This window comes from Salvelinus namaycush, chromosome 30, assembly GCF_016432855.1.
Source record: "Salvelinus namaycush isolate Seneca chromosome 30, SaNama_1.0, whole genome shotgun sequence".
Classification (NCBI taxonomy): Eukaryota; Metazoa; Chordata; class Actinopteri; order Salmoniformes; family Salmonidae; genus Salvelinus; species Salvelinus namaycush.
Window position 1 is genome coordinate 9,251,795 of NC_052336.1, and position 23,881 is coordinate 9,275,675.

At 47.4% G+C, this 23,881-nt stretch overlaps 1 protein-coding gene across 1 annotated transcript in view; it reads left to right on the plus strand.

The window, feature by feature from the left end:
* Positions 1 to 23,881, plus strand: part of LOC120025112 (chromodomain-helicase-DNA-binding protein 9-like) — a 144,962-nt gene that overhangs the window by 55,388 nt on the left and 65,693 nt on the right. The window contains exons 4-6 of the mRNA XM_038969548.1: positions 21,163 to 21,271; positions 22,864 to 23,013; positions 23,455 to 23,523. Of these exons, the coding sequence (XP_038825476.1) occupies positions 21,163 to 21,271; positions 22,864 to 23,013; positions 23,455 to 23,523 (328 nt within the window). The remainder of the gene's footprint in view (positions 1 to 21,162; positions 21,272 to 22,863; positions 23,014 to 23,454; positions 23,524 to 23,881) is intronic.

Consider the following 23,881-nt stretch of genomic DNA (forward strand, 5'->3'; position numbering starts at 1 on the left):
GAGGGGTATTGGACCAGAGTACAAGGGTGAGGGAGGGGTATGGGACCAGAGGACAAGGTGAGGGAGGGGTATGGGACCAGAGGATAAGGTGAGGGAGGGGTATGGGACCAGAGGACAAGGTGAGGGAGGGGTATGGGACCAGAGGACAAGGGTGAGGGAGGGGTATTGGACCAGAGGACAAGGGTGAGGGAGGGGTATGGGACCAGAGGACAAGGGTGAGGGAGGGGTATGGGACCAGAGGACAAGGGTGAGGGAGGGGTATGGGACCAGAGGACAAGGTGAGGGAGGGGTATGGGACCAGAGGACAAGGTGAGGGAGGGGTATGGGACCAGAGGACAAGGTGAGGGAGGGGTATGGGACCAGAGGACAAGGTGAGGGAGGGGTATGGGACCAGAGGACAAGGTGAGGGAGGGGTATGGGACCAGAGGACAAGGGTGAGGGAGGGCTATGGGACCAGAGGACAAGGGTGAGGGAGGGGTATTGGACCAGAGGACAAGGGTGAGGGAGGGCTATGGGACCAGAGGACAAGGTGAGGGAGGGGTATGGGACCAGAGGACAAGGGTGAGGGAGGGGTATGGGACCAGAGGACAAGGGTGAGGGAGGGCTATGGGACCAGAGGACAAGGTGAGGGAGGGGTATGGGACCAGAGGACAAGGTGAGTGAGGGGTATGGGACCAGAGGACAAGGGTGAGTGAGGGGTATGGGACCAGAGGACAAGGTGAGGGAGAGGTATGGGACCAGAGGACAAGGGTGAGTGAGGGGTATGGGACCAGAGGACAGGGTGAGGGAGGGGTATGGGACCAGAGGACACGGTGAGGGAGGGGTATGGGACCAGAGGACAGGGTGAGGGAGGGGTATGGGACCAGAGGACAAGGGTGAGTGAGGGGTATGGGACCAGAGGACAAGGTGAGGGAGGGGTATGGGACCAGAGGACAAGGTGAGGGAGGGGTATGGGACCAGAGGACAGGGTGAGGGAGGGGTATGGGACCAGAGGACAAGGTGAGGGAGGGGTATGGGACCAGAGGACAAGGGTGAGGGAGGGGTATGGGACCAGAGGACAAGGGTGAGGGAGGGGTATGGGACCAGAGGACAGGGTGAGGGAGGGGTATTGGACCAGAGGACAAGGTGAGGGAGGGGTATGGGACCAGAGGACAAGGTGAGGGAGGGGTATGGGACCAGAGGACAAGGTGAGGGAGGGGTATGGGACCAGAGTACAAGGTGAGGGAGGGGTATGGGACCAGAGTACAAGGGTGAGGGAGGGGTATTGGACCAGAGGACAAGGTGAGGGAGGGGTATGGGACCAGAGGACAGGGTGAGGGAGGGGTATGGGACCAGAGGACAAGGGTGAGGGAGGGCTATGGGACCAGAGGACAAGGGTGAGGGAGGGGTATTGGACCAGAGGACAAGGGTGAGGGAGGGCTATGGGACCAGAGGACAAGGTGAGGGAGGGGTATGGGACCAGAGGACAAGGGTGAGGGAGGGGTATGGGACCAGAGGACAAGGGTGAGGGAGGGCTATGGGACCAGAGGACAAGGTGAGGGAGGGGTATGGGACCAGAGGACAAGGTGAGTGAGGGGTATGGGACCAGAGGACAAGGGTGAGTGAGGGGTATGGGACCAGAGGACAAGGTGAGGGAGAGGTATGGGACCAGAGGACAAGGGTGAGTGAGGGGTATGGGACCAGAGGACAGGGTGAGGGAGGGGTATGGGACCAGAGGACACGGTGAGGGAGGGGTATGGGACCAGAGGACAGGGTGAGGGAGGGGTATGGGACCAGAGGACAAGGGTGAGTGAGGGGTATGGGACCAGAGGACAAGGTGAGGGAGGGGTATGGGACCAGAGGACAAGGTGAGGGAGGGGTATGGGACCAGAGGACAGGGTGAGGGAGGGGTATGGGACCAGAGGACAAGGTGAGGGAGGGGTATGGGACCAGAGGACAAGGGTGAGGGAGGGGTATGGGACCAGAGGACAAGGGTGAGGGAGGGGTATGGGACCAGAGGACAGGGTGAGGGAGGGGTATTGGACCAGAGGACAAGGTGAGGGAGGGGTATGGGACCAGAGGACAAGGTGAGGGAGGGGTATGGGACCAGAGTACAAGGGTGAGGGAGGGGTATTGGACCAGAGGACAAGGTGAGGGAGGGGTATGGGACCAGAGGACAGGGTGAGGGAGGGGTATGGGACCAGAGGACAGGGTGAGGGAGGGGTATGGGACCAGAGGACAGGGTGAGGGAGGGGACAGACTGAGACCCCCCCCCCCACCCAGTCAGTCTCCATTTGCAGTGTTACACAAAGGTCAGTAAAAGGGGGGGTGCAGGGAGGGGATGGAGGGTAGGGAGGGGATGGAGGGGAGAAAGGGTAGGGAGGGGATGGAGGGTAGGGTGGTAGGGAGGGGATGGAGGGTAGAAGGGTAGGGAGGGGATTGAGGGGAGGGATGGGATGGAGGGTTGGGGGGGTGGAGGGTAGGGAGGGGATAGAGGGTAGAAGGGTAGGGAGGGGATGGAGGGTAGGGGGGAGGGAGGGGATGGAGGGTAGGGGGGGTGGAGGGTAGGTTAGGGGATGGAGGGTAGGGAGGGGATGGAGGGTAGGGGTCCGTGGAGGGTAGGGAGGGGATGGAGGGTAGGGAGGGGATGGAGGGTAGGGGGGAGGGAGGGGATGGAGGGTAGGGGGGGATGGGGGGTAGGGAGGGGATGGAGGGTAGGGAAGGGATGGAGGGTAGGGGGGTGGAGGATAGGGAAGGGATGGAGGGTAGGGGGAGGGAGGGGATGGAGGAGATGGAGGGTAGGGGGGGATGGAGGGTAGGGGGGATGGAGGGTAGAGAGGAGATGGAGGGTAGGGGGGATGGAGGGTAGGGGGGGATGGAGGGGAAAGCCTCAAATCAAATGTCCTGAGGGGGTTACAGCTAGAAGTCAGGGTTGGCTGATCACACACTTCTTTCTGAAATTGCACATTGTTTTTATAGCTACCTACCTGGTGAAAAACAAGCTCATCAGGAGATGAAAACATTATTGTAAAGCACCTGCCTCTTTATTCCTATTCTCCTCCTCCTCCCTCTCTCACTAAATATTCCTCCCCAGATATGGTATCTTCCTAACATGCTGCGGGCTGTTAGCAGAAAGCTTCCTGTTTGTGTGTGTGTGTGTGTGTGTGCGCGTGTGCAGGGCAGGGCAGCAGGCGTGATCTGAATGTGCTGATAGTACACTGTTGTCTACTGTGAAACATCTAACAAAATGGTGCAAGCGAGATCAATTACAATATAAAATGGGGGTTTAGGGTAGGCCTATAGACGACAGTAGAGTCAGTTTAGAGAGGGTTGGGTTCATATCTCCTGGCCTGCCTGCCACGCAGTATAGTCTTCCTATCTAATCCTCTTCACTCACACTCTGATTAGAAAATCCCAAAGCTGTTTTCTTAATTAAGTGTTTTTTGTAATCCTTTGTGCGCGTGTGCGTGTGCGTGTGTGTGTGTGTATGGGGGGGCATGCAAATGTTGTGTGTGTTTGCGGGTATGTGAGCATATGCCGGCATATGGGTGTGTGAATGCTTTTGCTTCTGTGTGTGCATACGTGTGTGTGTGTGTATTTTGTCAATATGTTAGTGTGTGTGTGAGCTCATAAATCGACTACATGCAGAAAGAAGCATAAATCCCTTGTGCAGATCTCTGCACTCAGCTGATATTTTCCATCACCAAGCTCTCTCTCTCTCTGTGTGCAGATCTCTGCACTCAGCTGATATTTTCCATCACCAAGCTCTCTCTCTCTGTGTGTGTGTGTGTGTGTGTGTGTGTGTGTGTGTGTGTGTGTGTGTGTGTGTGTGTGTGTGTGTGTGTGTGTGTGTGTGTGTGTGTGTGTGTGTGTGTGTGTGCGTGTTGGAGAAGGGGAAGATTACACGGCCATTCATAAGGAGGGGGATTTTCTCACGGATCCCAGGCAGCACAGAGCCAGCAGCACCACTGTCACTGTAATCCCCTCAGGATAGGTTCCACTGTGTTACACGCACACACACACACAACACACATTCTACACACTCCATCCGCTGCCGGAGGTTCATTCATCTCAGTCCATCTACAAACACGTAGCCTTTTAGCTATACAGTTGTAATGTTATACCCTGAAAGGGGGAATTTGAGAACTGATTCACACTGACACGTAGCATCAGTGACTGTTCAGTCAGTTCTAATGACGAATGACATAAAATCATCAAATCGTTACCTACATCTTTTTTTCTCAAATGACATAGCGTTGACATTTGTATTCCTAGGCATTATTAATTAGTGATGCACCGACATAAATGTTTTGACCGATATTATCCTTGCCAAAAAAAACGATACCGATATTTACAATTTTAGCGGCCTTTTAAGCATTCTAGTACAGTTAAATAGTTAACACACACACATGGACGCAGCGGTCTAAGGCACTGCATCTCAGTGCAAGAGGCATAACAGTCCCTGGTTCGAATCCAGGCTGTATCACATCCGGCCGTGATTGGGAGTCCCATAGGGCGGCACACAATTGGCCCAGCGTCGCCCGGGCCGTCATTGTAAGTAAGAATTTGTTCTTAACTGACCAAAAAGTTATTTTGTTTGCATTTATGTATGTCCCCATTACCAGTAAAACATAATCAAAACCTATTTCTTCCACTTACTTGCTGTGCTGTTTCGTTGTTCATTTGTTCAGTCGTTTCATTCTCAACCAGGATTTCTATGGAACTCCATTTGGGTCTTTGCGTATCAAAAAAAAATAACACTATTTGACGTGTCAAATAAGCTTATTGACCAATCAGGACCTGAATATGACTGCATGTCACATAATAATTTAACGCGTTCATTTATTTTTTACGTAGTTATAACACATTGATTACACTATCACTCGTATTTCATATGTCACATTGATTCATCAATACGTATGCTATGATGCTGGTAAAGTTGTCTCGCGCACTTATAGTCCTGGTCATAAAACAAAGCTAGCTAGCTCATGGATGCAAACAATGTTCTTCCCCAAAAACATAGCAAAACGACATAATCTGTTTCAGTAGCTATAGTTAGCTAGCTAACTATACAGCTAGTTGTCATCTAAAATCACCCACATTTTTAAGACAGTTCTTATTTGATTAATGGTGGTCGGACCCATCTATGTGAAGCTAGCCACAATAAGGATTAGCCACAATAGTGGACTTTGCGGTTAGCCTTCTAAATAAAAGTATGGCATAATTCTACTATTTGTATTCATTTGCATCACTGTCAATGACATACCTTTATTTTGAAGGCAAACCACAAATTCCACTATTGTGCCTAATCCTTATTGTGGCTAGCTTCACAACACATAACCTGGTCCAGTCGAGCGTCACTAGACAGATGAAGCTAGCTGGCTGCTTATAACGTTAGCTTTGAGCAACATGGTTAAGTAGCTGGCTAGCTATTTTTTTTTCAAGACCTGAAGTTCAATTTCAATAGGCAAATAACGAGTGGCAACCTTGCTAATACTTACTCACAAGGATTCCTAAATTATTGCTAAGAATAATGAAAATGACTGCAGTTTCTACTGGTCATTGTTTTCAGGCTGGTTGTATTGGTGCTAGCTAGGTACCAAGCTAAAGCTAGTTACCCCAGAAGTTGTAGTCAAATAAATTATGCTTTATTACCAATGCGGTAATTGTAAACACATCGTTCGTGTCCGGTGTTTGCTTGTTTGCAGATTTTTTGTACAGCTTTGACAGTGTTACTGTATCTTTTTAAACACGCAAAGACCCAAACGGCGTTCCATGGTATGTATGTCGTGAAGCTAATAGCAGTGACACTATTACTGTGTAACTCTGGTAGGGCAACATCTGAAAAATAGCTCACTTGGTAGTGTGTACCGGTGCTCGACCAGTCGGCGAAAGTCAACATCACCCACAACAGAGAACGGTTGATTGTCAAGGCAAATTAATTCCATTACCTTGGCTTTAGTGGATTTCGCCTTTTGAGTTGTCTCGCTGAAACGATCTTACTCTTTCAAATGACTGCTCGACTTGTTGACTGCTCGATCCACACAGCAGACATTGTGGGCTAGTTTAGGAATGCTGTGGCGTTTTATGTGGCGTTATTACGTCATGTACCTACGTTTTATAGGTATGCACGATAGCTTTGACATCGGTTTTTAACATTGGCGTTAAACTAGACATCGGCCGATACAGATGTTGACATTTTTAGCTAATCTCGACCGATTCTGATATGTTCACCGATATATCGTGCATCCCTATTACTAATCAAGTGCCACACAAACCGACATCAATGGAGCACACAGATTATCGTATTATCAAGTTCAGATGAATTATTAGAATATTACTTACGATTCTGTAATAATATCAGTGATGTAGTGGTAAAAAAAGGTGGGTAATGGGTAAACTATAAACTCCCGTGGGAAATGGAGATAAGACGAACAACCACTGATATCAACAAAAACGTATGACGTTTTTAGAGCTGTATTGTGTATGTTATGATAGCATTTTAATGTAGGCCTGTAGGGAAGATAGACCATGTGGAGGTGTTCATATTGAAACATGTCTTGTTTTTTTAAAGTTCCTAACTTGTTTGATAAGATTAGTAAAAGGGATGTATGTTTCCCTTTCAGGATGATTCGATACGTATCTAGATACATGGGCTCGGATACAATACAGGAACAATCCGTTTCAGTTTAAAATGATTCAGTGGGATATGGTTTGATAGAGCTGGGCCTCTCTGAGCTCTGTGTGTGTGTGTGTGTGTGTGTGTGTGTGTGTGTCCGTCCGTCCGTCCGTCCGTCCGTCCGACCGACCGACCGACCGACCGACCGACCGACCGACCGACCGACCGACCGACCGACCGACCGACCGACCGACCGACCGACCGACCGACCGACCGACCGACCGACCGACCGACCGACCGACCGACCGACCGACCGACCGACCGACCGACCGACCGACCGACCGACCGACCGACCGACCGACCGACCGACCGACCGACCGACCGACCGACCGACCGACCGACCGACCGACCGACCGACCGACCGACCGACCGACCGACCGACCGACCGACCGACCGAATCAATCATACTTAGGCAGCCTGTTTTGCCACCTTAGTTGTGGGATGTTGTCTTCGTTTAATGCATGTATAGCCTTACAGAGCTTCACGTTCGTTTTTGTTGTTTATTGTTTTGTTGGCGACATTTAAAAAATAAAGAAAAATGTACGCTCACCACGCTGCACCTTGGTCCGGTCATTTTCAAGACGACGCTCGTGACACAACCACCCCACTATCAGATTAGGAGAGAAATATAGCCTATGTTTTTGTCCACCTTTTGATTCTGAAATCACCATCACCCACTAATTCATTCGTAATTTATGCAGATGAAATGTTTGAGCCTGTAATCTAGCAATATTTATCGTTTACAAATTAGCAATGACATAGCCAATGAATATATAGCACAACTTTGGATTTCACCCCCATCTCAAAATCGAATGTTTTTTACCATTTTGAAGTTTTTAGTTTGCTTCTTTTCTCCTCCTACTTTGGCATGCAGTGCGCCTCGCAAAAGTGATTCCTCGTTATGAAATTATCAACTTTATTCGGTATATAAAAAATACCATATACTGTACACTGATTGTTTAAAGCAAAACTACCAAAACTATTGCTGATGGTGAACCTGAACAATCAAGATAAAATAGATTGTAAGCCGGTATAGCCAGATGAGTGTTGTTTGCAGTAGCTTTCTTTTATTCCAGTAAAACACAATTTTCAACAGTGCATAGATAGCAAATGACATAGGTTGCCACTCAACTAATAAAGCCTAATATCATGCAAGCCATTTTAGCATTTGAATGCTGAAGGTGCCGGGCAGATGTGCAAGAACAGGAACATGCCGCCTAACTCGCGTTTGTCAGCGTGCAGGCTGGACACAGTGCGCAGTTTGACTAGGCTACTGATTTTTCCCTAGGGTTGTTTGGCATGAAAAATGACTTGTAGTTCAATAACTGTCAACACAGTTACATGCTTAGTTCCACACTGAAGGAGAGGATGCATCAGTTGTAACAAAATATTAGGTGTTTTCGGAAGGTAGAAAGAAAGTAGTATGAGCAAAAAATGTAAGTGAATCGATGATTCGTAATGTTTCAGTCGATTTTCTGACCCACGCTGTCGTATCTTAAACATTTGAATCAAGGACCGATGTGTATCGATGAATCGTTACACCCCTAATTAGTTTAGACTTTCTTAAGGTACCCTACTTGGCCCCGACCCCAAGTTTGGGAACCACCATACTAATCTCTCGCTATACTTGCTTCCTCTCTCTCTCTCTGTCTCCTCTGCTTCCTCCTGCATGCATTTCAGGCTGCCTCAGCCTCACCACTGAGTACCACATCACTGTCTGTCTAAGTAGCCTACTCGCTGTATAGCAAAGTTAATATGAGAACTTAGTAGCCTATTTAGGTAGGCTCCTTTTAACCATCGCTTCTTACTGCATCCTTCTAGCTGGCTAAGTAACACTAGCCAGAGCCCTTCAACGTTACTGCAATAGATAGGCAAATCAGGGGGGAAATCAGGGAGGAAAATCCGTAGGATGCAGGGGAACAAACAAACAAACCACTGTTCGTGATTCCACTCATTCTCAAAGAGGCAGGTGTGATTAGAACTCATTCAGAGTCAAGAATATAAACTTTCTGATCTTTGCGGTAATGGCAGCAGATGAATGGCACAACAATGGGCCTCAGGATCTCGTCATGGTATCTCTGTGCATTCAAATTGCCATCGATAAATTGCAATTGTGCTTGTTGTCCTTAGCTTATGCCTGCCCATACCATAACCCCACCGCCACAATGACCACTCTGTTCAGAACGTTGACATCAACAAAACGCTCGCCCACACGACAACATCTGCCATCTGCCCGGTACAGTTGAAACCGGGATTCATCCGTGAAGAGCACTCTTCTCCATCGTGCCAGTGGCCACCTAAGGTGAGGATTTTCCCACTGAAGTCGGTTACGACGCCAAACTGAAGTCAGGTCAGACTCTGGTGAGGACGACCAGCACGTAGATGAACTTCCTTCAGATGCTTTCAGACGGTTTGTGCAGAAATTCTTCAGTTGTGCAAACCCAGAGTTTCATCAGCTGTCCGGGTGGCTGGTCTCAGATGATCGCGGCGGTAAAGAAGCTGGATGTGGAGGTCCTGGGGTGGTGGGGTTACACGTGGTCTGCGGTTGTGAGGCTGGTTGGACGTACTGCCAAATTTTCTAAAACAACGTTGGTGGCGACTTATGGTAGAGAAATTAGCATTCAATTCTCTGGCAACACGTCTGGTGGACATTCCTGCTGTCAGCATGCCAATTGCACACTCCCTCAAAACTTGAGACTTCTGTGGCATTGTGTTGTGTGACAAAACTGCACATTTTAGAGTGGCCTTTTATTGTCACCAGCACAAGGTTCACCTGCGTAATGATTGAGCTGTTTAATCAGCTTCTTGGTATGCCACACCTGTCAGGTGGATGGATTATCTTGGCAAAGGAGAAATGCTCACAAACAGGGATGTAAACATTTGAGAGAAATAAGCTTTTTGTGCGTATGGAACCTTTCTGGGATCTTTTATTTCAGCTCATGGAACATGGGACCAACACTTTACATGTTGAGGACCTCTGTGTCTTCATATGTAGTTACGGCCCTGGCTACAGTGAACTTGGGGGTAACACTGGCACCTATAGGTTGGTCTGTCCCAAGTTCTCAATCCTCACTCCTCACGGGGACCCTGGAACATGTCAGTGTGCCCTCGGCCTACAAAATGCTGTCACACTGTTCTCTCCACACACACAGAATGGTGGGTGGTGTGCCAACTAGGACAGGGCAGTGCTGGGGGGCTGAGCATGGAGAGAAGAGGAGAATGCTGGGTTATTAGGCACCAGGCAGGATGAGGATCTGCTCGTGGGAGCCAAACGGGGCCACTGCTAGAACTAGAAGTACAGCTCTCTCTGGGAATCACTGTAACACTCCATCAGACTATCTAGCCTGTCTGCTGGAGTGATGGCCTAACTCACCGACCACACAGGGGACAGCTGGACTTGAGAGGAGAAGGACACGTAGAGAGAAAGAAGATGAGAGATGGCACCGCTGTAGTTAACTTAAGTATTGGGTGCCTGATCGATGACTGTGTGGTTTCAGTAATAGTGCTATTGGTCTGTTATTTACTCTATGTGCGTGTGTTGGTGCGTCCCTGTGTATGTATCAACTGTAATACCTATGAAACGTCTGTAGTGGTGGTATTAGTAGTAAACTGTGGGTGGGCCTGTATAAAGCCAGTCTGTGGCCTTGGTTGGGTTCTGAGGCTGTAAAGCCTGTGTGATGTGGGATGAGTTTCACGTGTGTGTCTGCGTCACGCCTCCTCCTCCCTCCTCCTCCGTTCCTCCTCATCCTCCCATCATGCTCTCTGTCTTGCTCTCTGAGGTCTTACTTAACCTCCATATATATTCCAACAACACTGACGCACATCACAGCTGCCAACCCATTGGATGCTTCCTCCCTCTCTCTCAAATCAATGATTTCACAGTAAAATTAACTGAAGAAGTGTCACTAATTTCACAGTTTAGTAATCCTGTTGGTTTACGTGTCAGATATGGTGGTTTTGAGGGGGGGGGGGGTTGCTATAGTCCAGTATGCCATTGACAGTCAGCAGCATGGTTTGATAGCCTTGTAATGGCCTCGTTAGGTTAAGATAAAGCAAGTGCGTCTTGCTATAGATGGGTTAGCTCACAACGTCACGGAAACCATGTGCACGCTTCAATGGGGCAGAAGGCTTTGTGTTGTTGTGATTCTGGATGGCCAGATAGCTAGCAACAATGACAAGAAGCTGCCATGTGGGGAATCGCAGGTGACTCGTTTCAGCTAGTTTCATCTTGTTCTGGATACCATGTCTTGTTTTGACTGATTTTATGTCGCTGCTAATATGGCTAAAAGTAGCTAGCTAGTTAGCTAACAAACATCTGTAACAATGTATTTGAGAGACAATAATTGTTCTTTGTGCAAATGTATTTATGTTTTCAATAAACATTGGAAATGAAATGTAGTTACGTGTTGTCAACAATCTAAGCCAACCCTGTCTGTTTTGCCCCATAGTTGCACACGCGTTGGTTTTGTTGCTAAACAACCAACACGTCTATAGGAGAGAATATAGTATGGCCTACTGTCTGATGATAGGTGATGAATGTCTGATGAAACTGCTGTATTTCTTTCTTTCAGTATTTCAGCCCTGCCTGTGTGGGAGAACATTCTGTTGTCCATATTTCCTTGATATTAGAGTGGTCTTGTTGCCGTTTCACATTCTCCTCAGCTGCTCATTGCGTAGCAGAGTAGAGCATTTGCTCCATTGCCACTCACAGGAAGTGATGTCACATCCACCGCCCACGCTGCCAACTATACTCCCTGGGGCGCGTTGCCAGGCAACCCCAAAGTGTCATTGTGGAAGTGTAATATCATCCAGAGGAGGAGGAGTAAAATGAGAAAGATGGTTTCAGTCCTACAACAACACTACATGTTCAAGGAGACCACGAAAGCTCTAGTATTGACAGACAGTGGGAGAAACGCTCAGCCTCCTACAGACCACAGTGTGTTTGTGTGTGTGTGTGTGTGTGTACACATAAATGCATGGTTATTTGTATAGATAACTGTGTGTGCTGTGTGGTTTTGTGTGTATGTTTCGGGCCTTCTCTCTAGCACCCTCTCTCTCCCTTTGTCTCCATCTAAACCACCAGAGCCAATATCAGTCCTGATTTAGTGGGAAATGTCCACGTGGGATAGTGTATCCTAGACCTAGCATAGTGTGTGTCCTATCCTAGACCTAGCCTGGCGTGTGGCCGAGAACCAGTGTGTGAGGCCGAGGCCAGCTTAGTGTGACTGAGACAGGCTAGGCCGTGGTCATGGCTGTAAGCACTAGGCAGGATGAATGCCTGGCTGGTTGAATGACTGGCTGTGTTTGGCTGGAGGACTGACTGGCTGGCTGGTTTTCCTGGCTCCACTGTACTGTATTGGAGCATAAGCCCAGAGGGAGTCTTCTATCGCTTAACTAGAGACAGGCTAGCACTGTCACAGCACATACAGTACCCTCTGTAATTATTAGGACAGTGAAGCATTTCTTCTTCTTTTGGCTCTATACTCCAAAAGTTTGGATTTGAACTCAAACAATGACAACAAGTTTGAAGTGCGGACTGACAGTTTTAATTTGAGGGTATTTTCATCCGTATCAGGTGAAACATTTAGAAATTACAGCACTTTTTGTACATAGTACCCCCATTTTAGGTGACCAAAAGTATTGAGACAAATTCACTTATATGTATTGAAGTGAGAAAGTTAGACGCACAAATATCATACCCCCAAGGCATGTGAATCTCTCACCATTATAATAACATGGGAGGTTAGCATTTTATTGGGGGGTATGATATTTGTATAACTGTAACTTTCCCACTCATCATTATTCACGATTAATTCAGGATTATCCATAATCATGGTAGCATCCACATTAATTTAGAAGTGTTTAGAAACATATTCTATTCTTAATTACAATGAAAGTGACTCCAAAATGACACAATACATTATTTACCATTAATTTCTATTGGGCACAAAATAATCAGAAACTCAACCAAAACAAACAGCAAATGCATCCAACAAGTTTGTAGAGTCACAAGCTTGCTGTAGTTATTGTGTGCTATGAATATGGGACCAAATACTTAAATTTAATACACATAAGTTAATTTTTACCAATACTTTTAGTACCCTAAAATGGGGGGACTATGTACAAAAATGCTGTCATTTCAAACCGTTTGCCCGATATGGATGAAAATACCTTAAAATTAAAGCTGACAGTCTGCATTTTAACCTCATAGTCATTGTTTGATTACAAATCCAAACTGTCGCAGTATAGAGCCAAAATAATAAGTGCCCTCCCAATAATTACAGAGGGCACTGTAGTTAGCTCTGTGTGCGTGTGTATGTGTGAGTACCTCTTTCAGAGTAGTTGGTGTTGTGTGAGAAGGAATCGACTTACTGCGTGTCTGCTCGTGTGAGCGTTGCCGTGTTTTGGAGCGTATCAGACAGAGCTAGAGAGCTTCTGTTCCTGTTGCTGTGTGAGAGGGTACAGGGAGGGGAGAGGGGTGGAGGAAGACAAGGTGAGAGATAATGTGCATGACAGAGGGAATGAGGGAGGAATGATCAGGAGCACACACAGAGAGAAGACAGGAGTACGGCCCCGGGAATGAGGGAGCTGTTGTATTATCTCGGTGTGTCTGATCTCAGGTTATGTAGGGCGTTTAGAGCACTTAGAACAGACATAGAGTACAGACATAGGCCTGTACAATACTAACATATACAGACATATACGGTACATGTCTAGGCTGAGGACTTCACAGTAGAGGTCTTCCCGGATCCACCTGTACCCGAATACCCGAGACCCAATCCGGGACCCCAAGCTAAACGTGCCACTGTTGTTGTTGGCCAATCATAAGTCATCAAAGCGGCAATAGGCTACATCCATAGAGCCGCCTCCGTGTTAGGAGATATTTAATCAATGGAAGATGGAATTCAAATTCTGTAATTAAAAATGAAAGGAGAATGATAGGCTACAACGACCAAGAGCCAACAGGTAAGCTGCTACTTTATATTCTGAATGGAGTTGTTGTTGTTTAACTGTGCAGGACGAGAAAGCACATGCATTCTCAATTAGCCTAGCAGTTTGATGCAGTCAAGACAGGCTACATAATCATATTGGATGATAAATAACCTATCTATGGCAGCTATTAGTCTACTATAGTGCGAGTCTGCTTGGTTGGTTGCTGTCTCATCCTCCCACCTCCCTGTTCCTGTGTCACTCGCTCACACTCTCAGTAGCCTACACACACAGCAAAGCCCATGCCCGAGCTTCACCTCTCTTTACATCCTCTCCCTCGCGCTTTATCTGCTCCAGTTAATTAATAAAGTAGCTTAAAAATATACTTTTCTGCTGCTTCCTTCACTCGGATCGGACGACCAGGTCTATATGGAACGGGTCTAGTTGTCCTCGGGTCCTTTCGGAAGGGGTTTCTATATAAAAAATATATATTTATGCATATCGGGTCCAGATGGGAAAGCCCCAGGTCCATTTCGAATGGGTCAATGTTTTTGGACCCGTGAAGGACTCTATTTCACAGTTCAATGAGATGGATGTGCCACTGTGTTTTCCTTTTTTGTAGTTAGGTAACGAAGTTCGGACGAGGGAAGAGACACAGGAGTCTTAGCATGGACTTATACAGTGCATTCGGAAAGTATTCAGACCCCTTGACTTTTTCCTTATTTTGTTAGGTTACAGCCTTATTCTAAAATTGATTCAATATTTTTTTCCTCATCAATCAGCACACAATAACCCATATTGACAAATCAATATTTTTTTTTTGAAAATGTATTACAAATAAAAAACTGATATCACATTTACATAAGTATTCAGACCCTTTACTCGGTACTTTGTTGAAGCATCTTTGGCAGCGATTACAGCATTGAGTCTTCTTGGGTATGACGCTACAAGCTTGGCACACCTGTATTTGCGGAGTTTCTCCCATTCCTCTCTGCAGATCATCTCAAGCTCTGTCAGGTTGGATGGGGAGCGTTGCTGCACAGCTATTTTCAGGTCTCTCCAGAGATGTTCGATCAGGTTCAAGTCCAGGCTCTGGCTGGGCCACTCAAGGACATTCAGAGACTTGTCCCGAAGCCACTCCTGTGTTGTCTTGGCTGTGTGCTTAGGGTTGTTGTCCTGTTGGAAGGTGAACCTTTGCCCCATTCCAAGGTCCTGAGCGCTCTGGAGCAGGTTTTAATTGAGGATCTCTCTGTACTAGAGGTCGACCGATTAATCGGAATGGCTGATTAATTAGGGCCGATTTCAAGTTTTCATAACAATAGGAAATTGGTAATTTTGGATGCCGATTTTGCCTTTTTTTTTACACCTTTATTTAACATTCTTATTTTCAATGACGGCCTAGGAACGGTGGGTTAACTGCCTTGTTCAGGGGCAGAACGACAGATTTTTACCTTGTCAGCTCAGGGATTCAATCTTGCAACCTTTACGGTTAACTAGTCCAACGCTCTAACCACCTGCCTCACGAGGAGCCCGCCTGTTACGCGAATGCAGTAAGAAGCCAAGGTAAGTTGCTAGCTAGCATTAAACTTATCTTATAAAAAACAATCAATCAATCATAATCACTAGTTATAACTACACATGGTTGATGATATTACTAGTTTATCTAGCGTGTCCTGCGTTGCATATATTCGATGCAGTGCGCATTCGCGAAAAAGGACTGTCGTTGCTCCAACGTGTACCTAACCATAAACATCAATGCCTTTCTTAAAATCAATACACAGAAGTATATATTTTTAAACCTGCATATTTAGCTAAAAGAAATCCAGGTTAGCAGGCAATATTAACCAGGTGAAATTGTGTCACTTCTCTTGCATTCATTGCACGCAGTCAGGGTATATGCAACAGTTTGGGCCGCCTGGCTCATTGCGAACTAATTTGCCAGAATTTTACGTAATTATGACATAACATTGAAGGTTGTGCAATGTAACAGGAATATTTAGACTTATGGATGCCACCCGTTCGATAAAATACGGAACGGTTCCGTATTTCACTGAAAGAATAAACGTTTTGTTTTCGAGATGATAGTTTACGGATTCGACCATATTAATGACCTACGGCTCATATTTCTGTGTGTTATTATGTTCTAATTAAGTCTCTTTTGATAGAGCAGTCTGACTGAGCGATGGTAGGCACCAGCATTCATTCAAACAGCACTTTCGTGCTCAAGTTATAGAAACATCTCAAGGATGATCAATGGAAACTGGATGCACCTGAGCTCAATTTCGAGTCTCATCACAAAGGGTCTGAATACTTATGTAAATAAGGTATTTCTGGTTTTTGTTTTTAATACATGTGCAAAAAAAAATACAATTTGGTTTCGCTTTGTCATTATGGGGTATTTTGTGTAGATTGCTAAGAGAAAAAAAATATTGAATCTATTTTAGAATAAGACTATAACTGTAACGATCGTCCTGGAAAGAAGGTGACCAAAAATTCAGTGTGGTAAATGTTCATTGTAATTTAATAAAATAACCTGAACACTGAAACAACAAAAACAACAAAGAGAGTGAACGAAACGAAACAGTTCTGTCTGGTGCAACAACACAAAACAGAAAACAACTACCCACAAAACCCACGTAGGCAAGAGCTACGATAGACAGCTGCCTCTGATTGAGAACCACACCTGGCCAACCAACAAAGAAATACAAAATATAGAACACAGAACATAGAATGCCCACCCCAACTCACGCCCTGACCAAACCAAAACAGAGACATAAAAAGGATCTCTAAGGTCAGGGCGTGACAGTACCCCCCCCCCCAAAGGTGCGGACTCCGGCCGCAAAACCTAACTCTATAGCGGAGGGTCTGGGTGGGCATCTATCCGCGGTGGCGGCTCTGGTGCGGGACGTGGACCCCGCTCCACCTTAGGCTTGGCCCACTTAGGTGGCGCCTCTGGAGCGGGGACCCTCGCCGCCGACCCCGGACTGGGGACCCTCACAGCGGGCCCCAGACAGGAGGGCGACTCTGGCGGCTCCGGACAGGAGGGCGACTCTGGCGGCTCCGGGCAGGAGGGCGACTCTGGCGGCTCCGGGCAGGAGGGCGACTCTGGCGGCTCCGGACAGGAGGGCGACTCTGGCGGCTCCGGACAGGAGGGCGACTCTGGCGGCTCCGGACAGGAGGGAGACTCTGGCGGCTCCGGACGGGAGGGAGACTCTGGCGGCTCCGGACGGGAGGGAGACTCTGGCGGCTCCGGACGGGAGGGCGTCTCTGGCGGCTCCGGACGGGAGGGCGTCTCTGGCGGCTCCGGACTGGAGGGCGTCTCTGGCGGCTCCGAACTGGAGGGCGTCGCTGGAGGCTCCGGACTAGAGGGCGACTCTGGCGGCTCCGGACAGGAGGGAGACTCTGGCGGCTCCGGACAGGAGGGAGACTCTGGCGGCTCCGGACATGAGGGAGACTCTGGCGGCTCCGGACATGAGGGCGCCACTGGCGGGTCCGGACTGGAGGGCGTCGCTGGAGGCTCCGGACTAGAGGGCGTCGCTGGAGGCTCCGGACTAGAGGGCGTCGCTGGAGGCTCCGGACTAGAGGGCGTCGCTGGAGGCTCCGGACTGAAGGGCGTCGCTGGAGGCTCCGGCCTGGATGGCGTCGCTGGAGGCCTCGTGCCATAACTCCTCACTAGAGGCCTCGTGCCATGGATCCTCACTGGAGGCTTCGTGCCATGGATCAACACTGGAGGCTTCGTGCCATGGATCCTCACTGGAGGCTTCGTGCCATGGATCCTCACTGGAGGCTTCGTGCCATGGATCCTCACTGGAGGCTTCGTGCCATGGATCATCACTGGAGGCTTCGTGCCATGGATCATCACTGGAGGCTTCTTGCCATGGATCATCACTGGAATAGAGAGACACACAGGAGACCTGGCTCTGGGAGCAGGCACAGGACTCACCAGGCTGGGGAGACATGCAGGAGGGTTAGTTCTTAGCACAGGCACAGGACTCACCAGGCTGCGGAGACATGCAGGAGGGTTTGTCCTTGGCCGAGGCATCGGATACACTGGGCCGTGGAGGCGCACTGGAGGTCTCGAGCAACGAACCTGCACAACCCGTGCTGGCTGGATGGTGACTTTGGCCCTGCACGTGCAGGGTGCAGGCACAGGACGCACTGGGCTGTGCAGACGCACTGGAGACACAGTGCGCAGAGCCGGCGCAGGATATCCTGGGCCGTAGAGATGTACTGGAGGCCTGGAGAGCAGGGCTGGCACACTCCGTCCTGGCTCGATGCCCACTCTAGCCCAGCCGATGCGAGGAGCTGGGATATAGCGCACCGGGCTAAGAACACGTACTGGAGACACCGTGCTCTCCACCGCATAACACGGTGCCTGACCAGTACGACTCTCGCCACGGTAAGCACGGGGAGTTGGCTCAGGTCTCCTACCTGACTCCGCCAATCTCCTCGTGTGCCCCCCCCCCAAAAAAAAAATTCTGGGTCTGCCTCTCGTGCACGTTTCCTCGAGCCAACTCCTCGTAGCGTCGCCGCTCCGCTTTAGCTGCCTCCAGCTCCTCTTTAGGACGGCAATACTCTCCCGGCTGTGCCCAGGGTTCCTTGCCGTCCAAGATTTCCTCCCATGTCCAGGAGTCCATTCCACCACTCTGCTTGGTCCTTTGGTGGTGGGTAGTTCTGTAACGATCGTCCTGGAAAGGTGACCAAAACGCAGCGTGGTAAGTGTTCATTGTAATTTAATAAAATAACCTGAACACTGAAACAACAAAAACAACAAAGAGAGTGAACGAAACGAAACAGTTCTGTCTGGTGCAACAACACAAAACAGAAAACAACTACCCACAAAACCCATGTGGGCAAGAGCTACCTAAGTATGGTTCTCAATCAGAGACAACGATAGACAGCTGCCTCTGATTGAGAACCACACCCGGCCAACCAACAAAGAAATACAAAACATAGAACACAGAACATAGAATGCCCACCCCAACTCACGCCCTGACCAAACTAAAATAGAGACATAAAAAGGATCTCTAAGGTCAGGGCGTGACAGTAACGTAACAAAATGTGGATGCAGTAACGGAGTCAATAGAACGCAGACCATTCCATTGACCAGATTGGCGCACATTCAGCAAATTGGATCTAGCAAAGTGGATATTCCTCAAATCTGTCATGAGTTATGTATTGTAACAGGCCCACAATGTACTTACTTATGTCGGATTTTTATATATTTGGCTTTTTTCGCTGAACAACATTTATAAGTTGTCCGGCTTAAAAGAAGTAACTGTTAAACGCTAACTCCTGCTCGTATAAGCTGGTTAGCATAGCTAACTCCTGCTCGTATAAGCTGGTTAGCATAGCTAACTCCTGCTCGTATAAGCTGGTTAGCATAGCTAACTCCTGCTCGTATAAGCTGGTTAGCATAGCTAACTCCTGCTCGTATAAGCTGGTAGCATAGCTAACTCCTGCTCGTATAACCTGGTTAGCATAGCTAACTCCCGCTCGTATAAGCTGGTTAGCATAGCTGGTATACAGAAATCGGTGGTGGTAGTCAACGTCGTTTTTAACTGTAATGAAGTTGATTGGTGATGATGACATGAACATGTGTTGGGGTTGACATCCATACAGCATGATACTCTGATTTCTACCTCAACATAGTGTGAAATACACATAGAAACAATAGCCTAAATGTATGTTAATGTTGCTGGGGGGCAATGAGCAGACTCGGGATCTTTCCCCCACTCTATTCCATGGCAAGTTCAATTGACCTCTTTACCGCATCTACAGTATTAGCCTGTTAGATCCAGCCACGCTAGTCTCTGTCTGCCTGCATGGGGATTTGGAGTCTGGACTGGCTCTTTGTGTAGGTTGAATCATATCCATGTTTATGTGTTTTCTGAGCCATAGAGGGAGGGAGGGGAAGAGTGGAGAGGGATGGAGGGATTGGAAGAGAGAGCGAGGGAGGAGAGACGAGAGAGAGAGAGAGGTAGGTGGCAGGAGGCGGTGACTAAGAGGTGGGGGGGAAAGAGAGCGAGACCAGAGAGGAAGAAGTGAGGGGGATAACTGGGTCTAAAACCGGTCTTCTCCAGCAGGTGGCGGTAAAAAAAAAATATCGCTCACCAAACGAGGAGTTTTTGTATGGAGTGTCAAATTTAGTTAACAAAACATGTAATGGCTTATTTACGGGCAGTCATTGTAAATAAGAATTTGTTCTTAACTGACTTGCCTAGTTAAATAAAGAAAATATGTTAGATGTGGCTTATTTGATCTGATAGAAGTTTGGTAATGCTTAGGTTTTTACCAGTCTAATGATATTAGGAGGACATGTGACATCCCGGCATCTTTGAGAAAAAACACTTTATCGGAGTTTTGCCTATTGTTCACACACGTATCTGCCCTCTCATTGGCTAGAATGGTCCCACCTGATCTTGCCTCCTCCCGATTGCCTTCCATTTTTGAAGACATTTATTTTCATTGTTAGATCGACCACTTGAGTATCTGGTCAATATAATGGATCATCTGTGGCAAGACAGAGAGCTAGAGACGGAGAAGGGAGGAGGCTCAGTCACTATCCATATCTCTCTGTTTTGATCCAATAAACATGTTGATAAGAATACAGCAGGCTGGGGCGGACACACAGACAAACAGATATGCAGGCAGTCAGGCGGGCAGGCAGGCAGGCAGGCAGGCGCACACACAAGAGAGAGAGACTGTATCTGTGTCTCTCTCAAACTGTACATAGCCGAGATCTAATGTATCTTCCCTGTCTGCAGACACTCTGACACGCACGCACGCACACACACACACACACACACACACACACACACACACACACACACACACACACACACACTGCATATTTTCTCCCTGAAAAATATCTCTGCATTCTGCACATGATGAGATATTGAGTCACCACAGTTATGGACATATTAGAAGCTGATTCTCACACAATAACCAAGAGGGACATGATTATATTATTGATTTAAAAATATATATATTTAAAAAAAAATGTGATAATCCCTTATTGAGGTCGTTAGGTCATTCACTATGCTAAAGTATTTATTTAAAATATGTGCTAATACTGTAGCTAATACTGTACTGCATGGTTACTTCCCATAAAAATGTATGTTTTGAAGTTCTATAACTTAAATGTACTGCAGCCTACTTGAATCAGTCACTATTTGTCTCTAGGTTATGAAAGTGCATTTAATAAGGCATTAAGCAAGCATGGAAACAATTAAATCATTAATTTTAAGTGAGGAAAAATAAACCGAGCTGGACTGGTAATAACAGTGAAACAAAATAACTATTCTTACTTAATTATAATTCTTTGTGTAATAATTCCTTTTTGCCTTTAAAAGATGCAGTGAGGAACACGGCACACACTGTACTGCACCACACGGCAGCGCACACACTCCTGAGGTCATTTATTTAGCACAGCAAGGACAATCTTTATATTATCGTTCATCAATTATTCAGAGACAGTTTCCATGAAACATAGCAGAGGGAAAGTTTTCCTATTTTTTGTCTCATTTAACAGACGTTGATCCTTAAAGTTTGTCCTGTTATCTTTATTTCAGGAAAATCGTCATTAAATTTGGAGGGATGAAGAAGAAGAGGAAGACAGAGTCTTCAGAGGGGTCTGATGAAGAGCGTCCGCCTCGAAGATCCTTTAAAGACGATGACTCGGTGAGTCCCTCCCCCAGTATCCAAGCTGCAGCACGCAAAAGCCTTATGACGGTGTTATTGTGATTATTAAAATGCATGGAGTCCCTCCCCATGTCTCCAAGACTACAGTATGCAGGCTCTTTATGGCTGCAGAACTCTTATGATAGTGTTTTTGTGATGTTTAGGGCAGGGGTAGGCAAATATATTTATTTATCTATTGTAGTATTATTATTGAAAGGCATGGAGAGGCCACTTCCTCAGTCTGCAGAACGCAGGCCTTTATGTTTAAAGATTCATGTCATATAGACTGGTTCTTATGACAGTGTTGTTGTGATAGTTAAAGCCATGGAGAGTCCCTGTCCTTGGGCTCTCTTGTTGGCCATGCTGATGCTGAGTGGAATACAGGAGTCACAGCTGTGGTATGGAGTCAAAGTACACCGGGTGGTTCAGAGTTAGTTCAGGGCCTAACCAACTCAAGAACGAATAGCTCCAATGTAATTTACTACTGTTGTTGGTAGAGCTGAGGATTGTGTAGGGGTAGGCCTATTCTATACCATGAGGACAGTCCTTATCCGTAGACACTGGTGTTGAGTGAGGGGGACAATCTGCTCTGTTCCAGTTGACAGAGTATTCAGTGAGTGGGGATGAAAGACTACTCTCTCCCCTAACTCCCCTCTCCCCCTGGCTGTGTCATAGTATGGAGCGACTGGGGATTACCCCCCCCCCCCCCCCCCTGCCCATGTGTGGGTATAATTATCCTCATTATCCCCCCCACCCAGTCTTAATTAGAGCTGTCTGAAGATGTCATTTAGAATGATTCTCCATTCCTGTCTGTTGCACTATAAGTGGTGGAGTTAGTAGACAGACAGCTCCAGCATCATCACCACAGGGGACCCCTCAGCCTGCGAGGTAACCTGACAGGCAGGGAAGGAGGGACCCCTCAGCCTGCGAGGTAACCTGACAGGCAGGGAAGGAGGGACCCCTCAGCCTGGGAGGTAACCTGACAGGCAGGGAAGGAGGGACCACTCAGCCTGGGAGGCAGCCTGACAGGCAGGGAAGGAGGGACCCCTCAGCCTGGGAGGTAACCTGACAGGCAGGGAAGGAGGGACGCCTCAGCCTGGGAGGTAACCTGACAGGCAGGGAAGGAGGGACCACTCAGCCTGGGCGGCAGCCTGACAGGCAGGGAAGTAGGGACCACTCAGCCTGGGAGGCAGCCTGACAGGCAGGGAAGGAGGGACCACTCAGCCTGGCAGGCCCGAGTCTTTTATGGTCAGCCTGGGTTATTCTCATCCACAGACACGTTATTAGTTTCAACTGAATGGTATTTAGTATCTCATTAAACTGTGGCTGTCATTAGCAGGGTCTCTCTGATGTGTTTTCCTAATAATAAACACTAAGCACACTTGAATGTCACACCTATTGCTGCGGAGTGCATACAACACACAGACACATGCACACACACTATTGAGAATAGACAGGACTGCCTTCGATGACTGCCTACATATTAACCCAGTAAAACATAGGAACAGAGTTATACTGATATTTTGGCTGTACTGATTTGTATAATACAGAACCTCTGTAATACTAAACCTGTTTCCCTTACCCCCCTGTAGACGCGTCGGTCGAACCGCCAGGTGAAGAGGAAGAAGTATGCAGAGGAGGGAGAGGCCAGGGTGTCTGATGAGGAGGTGAAGGTCATGGTTAAAGCCAAGAGGACCAGCACTGCTGCAGCACGCAAAGAGCCAGCACAACAGCTGTTTGTGGTGAGGAGATACTGGCCTGGCCCAGGCAGCAATCAATAACTCTCAATAACATTCAGTTGTTCTAGACCAATTGTTTCCAACTCCAGTCCTCCAGTACCCCCAACAGTACACATTTTTGCTGTAGCCCCAATGAGTTGAATCAGGTGAGTTTGTCTGGGGCCACAACAACAATGTGTACTGTTGGGGGTACTGGAGGACTGGAGTTGGGAAACACTGTTAAGACTGATAGGTTCTACAGTACCAAAACATCTCAAGATTACATTCTTCATTGCTCTAGCATAGCCCTATCTAGTCTAATATGTGTGTTATAGCAGTACAATGCATCTCAAGGCCATACTTCATTCAGATATACATTGAAAATACATGAAACTGGTGTGTGGAGTATGAAGGTTGTACATGGGGCTGTTAAAGTGGTTTGTTTCCATCTTGTCAATGCTGCAGGAAAACCCCAGTGAGGAGGATGCTGCGGTTGTTGACAAGATCATGTCATCTCGAATTGTCAAGAATGAGGTAGGATTACAATCATTATCTTTAATGCCACACTCACTCATACCACTCTTTGTAGTACTATAGTATTTTAGTTTGCAGTAGTACATCTACAGTCGTGGCCAAAAGTTTTGAGAATGACACATTAATTTTCACAAAGTCTGCTGCCTCAGTTTGTATGATGGCAATTTGCATATACCGTAATTTCTGGACTATTAAGCGCACCTGAATATAAGCCGCACCCACTGAATTTAAAAAAATATATGTATTTTGTACATAAATAAGCCGCACATGTCTATAAGCCGCAGGTGCCTACCGGTAAATTGAAACAAATGAACTTTACACAGCCTTTAAACGAAACACGGCTTGTAACAAAAATAAA